Below are 7,034 nucleotides of genomic sequence, written 5' to 3' on the forward strand. Positions count from 1 at the left end.
AGGATTTCAACTGCTGTGCTCCTGGGGTTACTTGTTGGATCAAAATATAAAACTGCTTGTTTCACTGCATTTTGAACCAGTTCCAGGCTGCCGCTTATTGGCATTCTAGTTAAAGAGGCTTTATCTAGTGCCTGTGATCATACAAAAGAACAAAGCTGAAATTCCAGTTAGAGCTGATGTGGCGGTGATAAGGGAGCTATACTCTGTCCAAACCAGTTACTTCTTGGGTTTCAAATGTGTTGGTTTTCCCAGAGATTTCCATGACCCTGTTGACTTGGTTGCCTGTCAGCCTGTGCCACGTTTGCTTAAGGTGCTTTTACGTGGAAGAATAGCCGGTGGCTGATCCTTCCCCCTCCCCTCTTCCCATGCAGTGAAGTCCCTTGACTTACAGCACGCTTCCCATCTCTTGTGTGATTTTCAGCATGGCTGGTTTGAATGTCTCCATAGCCTTTTTCTTCTCCATCGTGGCTCTTTGTGAGGTGACCAGGCGGTTCGCCAAGAGAATTTTTCCACCTAAGCTCTACTTTTATTTTGCTAGTGAACTGGTCAGCTCATTCCAGATGTGTGCCTGCTGCCTTGAACTGAAGATGCTGAGGGAGATTGGTCCATGGGGAGGTGGCTTTGGCCCAGATGTGAGCCTGACTCTTCTCTTTCTTCTCTTCTTAGTTCATGGTGCCACTTTTGACGGTGCTTCTGCCAACCCAACTGTCTCTCTCCACGAATTTCTAGCTTTGGATTTTTCTTTGGGGGCCGCTGCTGCCAAACTCTTGGCCCAGTTTGTAGGGATGGAAGCGGCCTCTGCTTTTACCAAGAAATATTGGTCCAGGGAATTGACAGATTTCCACATGATTCAGAACTTAATGGTCCAAGACTGCAGTTCATCTCTCAGCACCTCTATCTCCCATGGCATCTTTGTGGAAGCCCTGTGTTCATTTCTTTTCCAGCTGGTAGTTCTCAGGTTCCAGGTCAGCTCTCCCATGTACAGAGTCCCTGTCATGGCACTCACGGTTACTGCCTTGGCCTATGCAGGTAAGGACTCCAGCCCAAACTCCTGCGTTTCATCATGATATATATTTAGAAAGCACAAAACCTAAGTATTGATATTGATATATAGATTAATCTACTGACTCTAGTCCAATGTTTAGATTATCTTTAATCTATTTTTCTTTTGTGTACCAATGGGATATGGCAGCCTTCCAGATGGGTTGTAGCCCAATACATCTGGAGGGCACCATATGGCATATTTTTCTGACTAGAATGTTTCTGTTCACATGATGACATCAGTGTGAGGCTTGTTACAACTGCTAGTCTTTACTGTTTGAGAAGTTCTGAGGTAGGAAACAGGATCTGTAACATTCACTGGAGATTAATGTTGGGAGGGCTTATTTATTTATTGGATGTGATGACCTCCTGTTGAAAACTTAGAGGGAAGTTTCCCAAGCATCAGCTGAGGTTTCCCCCTTCCCAATACTAGGGTGGAAAAATCCTCACACTTTAGTTTTTGGCTCTTGTAATCACCTGGTTGAATTTGCTGTCCTTGGATTTTCATCGTAGGGGCAGTGCAAAAGGCGAGACAGAGACTGGGTTCACACAATATGCTAACTCACCCAGTGTAAGTTGTTGTTGAACTGTTGGTTATTGTGTTGTCTGAATGCAGCACATATTTTGCAGGGTGGCTTATCATGTCTGAACTCAGTGTTTTCCACAGGGTTGCTCGTTAACCATGCAGTATGGCTTGTTAACCACCCTGAACAGCCCAGCAACAAGCTATGGGTTCTCAGGGTGGCTTGTTCAAGAAAAAAAAAACCCACACTACATGGCTAACAAGCCATCCTTTGGAAAATGGGCGGTATAAAAATGTAATAAATAAATAAATAAATAAAAATGCACTGCATTCAGGCAACATGGCAATCCATGGTAGATTAACGTGTTGTGTGAACCCAGTCACTGGGAATGAGAATCTGGGAGTGATATAGACCAGCCAGGCAGCTGGAAATTAAGGTCATTGGCTGACAAAGGTGCACTGGGTGCTTTCTTCCTTGCACACTTCATTGATTCTCATTGGGTCTCAAACTGCTCCATGCTGAAGAGCAGTTGTCAATAGCAGCATTTGCTTCCTGCTCCTGTTGAGGAGGGATGTGCTACAGCATGGGTAGCCAACCAGGTGCCCTCAATGTGTTTGGGATTACAACTCTCACAAGGCAATGGCCAAGGATTATGGGAGTTCTAGTCCAAAATATTCCACCCAGGCCTTCTTGTAGTGTAGGCATCTTTTCATCCCAGGTAAATGATTGCTAGCACTGCTGCCTTCCGGATCTCCTTCCTTCAAGGGGTAGGTCCATGCTTTTATCAATGAGTTGATAACAAAGTTCTTCACATTTTACTTTTGTTTCTCACAGATCAGCATCAGTCTTCCTCACTTGTTGTCCTCCAGATGTTTTGAAAGACAACTCCCAGCATTCTTGAACTTTGGCCACGCTAGCTAGAGCTGATGGGAGTTGAAGTCCAAAACATCAGCAGTTTAGATGGTAATACTTCTTTGCAAGACTTTTTAAATTTTATTTCTCATTCAAAGTGAAAAGGTTGCATTTTAGCTGCCTGAAGATCTTTTGTTCAAAGCTCAATTTGTTTTATTTGCATAATAAGATTGCAGTTGTATGATCCTAATAAATTGGTCATTGTGTACGTCTGCTCTTTGGGGATGAGCATACATTGTCATGGTGATCTCCTGCACTTCAACATTTACCACTGCACCACTGGTAGCAAGACCCCCTCCCACCAAACAAAGTAGGCATCTGAAATAAGTCTGCCAATTAGCAGCCAACGAGTGGCAGCAATTAAGCTTCTTGCCTGCAAACTAATCTCATACATCTCCTGAGTGCTACGCTCTACCAAGTGCTACCTGGCAGACCTGTAACTCAAAATTCAGTACTTCAGGCGAAACTCCCTAAGTTTTCATTAAACACAGCATTTGATTGTATCTGTTTAATAGACCGTATTGTGGCACATGCTAGTTGGTTGTAAGCCAATCTGAGAGGAAAAGAGGTGGGTTCAACTGTTTGTTTTTCTCCTCCTGCAGCTGCACCTCTCACAGGAGCCTTTTTTAACCCTGGCCTGGCCTGGGCTGTGACCTTTTCCTGCTCTGGAAACAGCTTACTGGAGTACATACAGGTGTATTGGCTGGCACCCATCTCAGGTGAGCCAGCTTCCAAAAGCATGGAAGGTTCAATCATGCTTGCAACTGAGATGTTACTAGAACATGCACTAATGCTTATACCCTTCTCACATTTTATTTTTGGTCATTTTGAAATGACTCCAACACTCAGGCCATCTGGTGATAAATTACAATCATTTATCCACTGAAACATTTTTAAACAACAACAACAACACAAGTGGGTTGTGACCAGATGGAGTGTGCCACTCCAGGGGTAAAACCATAATATTTTAAGGGTTCACAAAATAAAAATCAAATAAAGTTAGCCACAGGCATTTGGAGAAGAGTCTCAAAGAAAGAGAAATGAAGAAAGTAGGGTGACATTCCCGAAGCAGTCAAAGATGGAGTATCCAGAAAAAATAAAGAAGTCCTCCAAACTCCTGGAAAAGAGACAGCAAGCTCTGTTACTGGTATCAGGGCTGGCATCAAGTGTAGGCAATGGTTGCTCACCTGCCAAGGGTCCACGGTGCAGAAGGAGCCCTCTGACAAGAGCTCCCTGGAATTGCTTCTCTTTGCAATGTGCTTGTTCATCTGTCTCTAGTCCAGATAACAATGGTAGTGAGAAAGAGGAGCAGTAGATCCCACCACCCACTTGATCCCTGGTTCTCTGCCTGTCAAGTAACCAAGTGGTAGCAATGATGAGAAAGAAGAGGAGGAGCAACAGGGTTAGTGACAATGGTTATGAGAAGGTAGACTCCCTGAGGGCAGGTCTCATTGAAGGTGTCTTGCCCAGGCGCCCTCAAAAACCTGGAGACAGCATTGACTGGTATTGCAAAAAGTGAAAAGCAGAAGTGCCTTGCTAGCAGATTCACTAGAGAAACATGGGCATACATTTCTTCCGGCAACACAAATCATGCATCAAAAGCCACCTGGTCTCGTTCTGTAGAAGATGATACTGCCCACAGGAATGTGAATTGGAAATGTTAAAGATGCCTGCCTGCCTGTCTGTCTGTCTATCTATCTATCTCAGACTTGTTCTTAACAAAACAGCAGTTGGCTAGGAAGCATCAGGGATGGGCAACTAGTGGCCTTCCAGATGTTTTGGTCTACAACTCCTATCGGCTCTCACCAGCAGAGCCAACAGTGAGGGATCATGGGAGCTGTAGGCCAAAACATCTGGAGGGCCACAAGTTGCACAGTCCTGCAGTAAATGGAGCAAGATATAGCCCAGGCAGTTTCTCTTCCAATAAAAAGTGAGGGGAACATGATGGAGATGGAGAAAAACGGTATGGTAAAAAGAAAAATGGGGGTTAAAGATGGGCCCAGAATCTGAAATGTTTAAAGACTTGGGCCACAATCCTTTGCTGGCTGGGGAATGTTGGGAATTGTCAGACTTCTTTCTGTGTAATCGTGGATAGGAATGCATCCTAATTTATTTTCATGCAGTTGAAAGCTAAAATTTAAAATGCAGCCCAAAATGCAGACCTCCAAAAGTGACAGGTCTCTTTTGGAAAAATACTTGAACTTTAAGCATCCAAGGGAAATTCTCATGGTAGTTATGCGGCAGCGGAAGTCTTACTAGCATGCAAGAGCAAGGAGTCCTTGCCAGTATTTGAAAATCCAACTGCCCTCCCCCTCCCCCCTCTGCTCTAACTGACTTGCAGAGAAGGGCAGGTTAAATATCAGTAGTATTAGTCTGGTCTACCTGCACACAGTCCTTAGAAGTATATCTTGCTTATCTTAATTGCCAGCAATGTTGTCTCAGGAAATCTTTCTGATTTTTAGAACAAAAGCATACTAATAGAAAAGGTTTTTAAATAGTTGGGAAGCACAAAGTAGTAGCAGAAAAAATATTTACTTGCCTTTGTCATTCTTGGTAAGAGGTGTTTGATGCCCCCATTATATTGTCCTAATCTGGGGCAAGCTGGTGTATAATGAAAGCGCCCATGTACAGAGGCCACTGGAGTCTTTCCACAGACACTTGCAACCTTTTCCAATCATGCAGGTCTTATTAGCTGACTCAGCCTTCCTCAACCTGGTGCTCTCCAGATGTGTTGGACTACAGCTCCCATAATTCCTAGCTAGCAATGGCCATGCTGGCTGGGAGTTATAGAAGATGCAGTCCAACACCTTTGGAGGATACTTGGCTGGGGAAGGCTGAGCTAGTTCTTCCAATGAATTTATTAGGGTTTGATCTGTGCAGGCAGGTATACAGACAAGTTAGAAGACAGAAGACACAATTTTTGGCTAGTAGGAATTGTTAAATGGGTTTACATCCTTCCCAGGGCTGACATGAGACATTGTTCTGCCCTGAGGCAAAGGACAAGATTTGTCACCCCCCCCCGACCCGCCTCACTCTTTGTGCATACAGACGCCAACTGGACTGGCAATTGGATCTTCCAACACTGGTCACAGGAAAACAACCTCCACTGCACCTGAGAGAAGCAGCCTGGATTTGCAGATTCTGTCCTCCAACGCCTTGCCACTCCTCTGCACTACCCATCACCTGTCCCCTGAGGAGGCTGCCTCACTGTGCCTAATGGGTGGGGTGGCCCCATGGCCATTGTTAAGGGTAGACATGATTGGGTACCTGATGAGGGCTCACACCCCAGCAGGGTCCTACTGCTAAGAGCCGCCTGGACTTCACTCCTCTTCACCCAGAGAGCAGCCGTGGGGGTAAGAAGGAGCAGTAGATACCTGTGCCTGCTCGCTCACTGGCTCTGTGCCTATTAAGCAAGGGGTAACAATGATGAGGCAAGAGCAGCTGGCGACAATGGCAGTGAGAAAGTTTACAGCACAAGGCAGTCTGTTCCAAGGATCTCTACAGACATTTTTATAACCCTTTGACGAAGGCCTAAGACTACAGAAAGAGGCCAAAATGCACCAGGGCTTTTCATCAATAAAGCCGTTGACAGCGTCCTGAGATTATTCTCTCTCTTTCTGGTCAACTGGGCAGCCCAAACCTTGCTCACCGTCTACCTCTGAAAAAAGCTGCACTGTTCTGGGATTGCTCCGTACGCTCTGAATACCCTGTCATGGCTGTGCTGCTGCATAGGACACAGCCACAAACTTGCAGCCAGATCAGGCCTCCCCCCCCCCCCCCCGAAATTGAGCTTTTTCCAAGTATCAATTTACCGTGACTTTCCCCATTGCTCCAATGTCACCACTGTTGTTTCCTGTCTGTCAGTGGTGGCTTCAGTTTGGGGTTTAGAAAGTGTGCATACCAGGGGCAGATCCTGGTGGATGGTAGGCCTGGGATGCAGGGCAGGAGGCGGGCTTGACAAGCCTCATAATAGCCACCTTGTGATGGACGTTGGGGAACAAAAGTAAGGGCAATCCATAGGCAATGCTGCTGCAACTGGTACGGCTGCTTTCTTAACCCCTTCTTAACCCTGGATTGTATATTGTGACAGGGTTATATTGCTCTGTTCTTTAAGTGGGCCCCTCCATATTTGCTCCCTTCCCCACCCTGCTGTGCTCCAATTTTTCCAAGCCTTGTAACTCTTTAGACTCTGCTTCACTGTAGCGATACTGTGGGGTTTGGGGGAATCGGAGGCAAAGCGGAGTCGTATATAGACACGGCCCTGGAATAAAGTACAGGGAAACAAAGTGAGCCAGTTTTTTTAAAAGTACATTTATATGGAATTCAAGTTAGCATACATGGGGTTTCCAGGCAGCCTCCCATCCAGGCACTGGACACACCCAAATCTGCTTATCTTCAGCAAATGTTCTTGTTTTTGGCTCTTTTCTAGGGATGCTGATAGCTCTCTTCCTGTATCAGGGGAACATCCCTCGGCTCTTCCAGACAAACCTGCTCTACAGTCAAAAGAACAAATATAGGATACCCAAGGGGAAAGCTCACTCTGGTGCCCAGAACTGA

The 7,034-nt window shown here is 45.6% G+C and overlaps 1 protein-coding gene across 1 annotated transcript; it reads left to right on the plus strand.

Moving 5' to 3' along the window:
• The first annotated feature begins 422 nt into the window (after window positions 1-422).
• LOC134403123 (aquaporin-12-like) lies at window positions 423-7,034 on the plus strand. The gene is made up of 3 exons (XM_063133229.1): window positions 423-1,029; window positions 3,080-3,196; window positions 6,907-7,034. The coding sequence occupies exons 1-3, from the start codon at window positions 423-425 to the stop codon at window positions 7,032-7,034; spliced, it is 852 nt and encodes a 283-aa protein (XP_062989299.1).

The sequence above is a fragment of the Elgaria multicarinata genome, chromosome 8 (assembly GCF_023053635.1).
Source record: "Elgaria multicarinata webbii isolate HBS135686 ecotype San Diego chromosome 8, rElgMul1.1.pri, whole genome shotgun sequence".
In the NCBI taxonomy this organism is placed as follows: domain Eukaryota; kingdom Metazoa; phylum Chordata; class Lepidosauria; order Squamata; family Anguidae; genus Elgaria; species Elgaria multicarinata.

Excerpts from the sequence above, each read along its gene's own strand:
- LOC134403123 (XM_063133229.1), top strand. The coding sequence starts at position 423 with ATGGCTGGTTTGAATGTCTCCATAGCCTTTTTCTTCTCCATCGTGGCT. Across the intron at positions 1,030-3,079 it reads TACTGCCTTGGCCTATGCAG|CTGCACCTCTCACAGGAGCC; the intron begins GTAAGGACTCCA and ends CTCCTCCTGCAG. Across the intron at positions 3,197-6,906 it reads TTGGCTGGCACCCATCTCAG|GGATGCTGATAGCTCTCTTC; the intron begins GTGAGCCAGCTT and ends GCTCTTTTCTAG.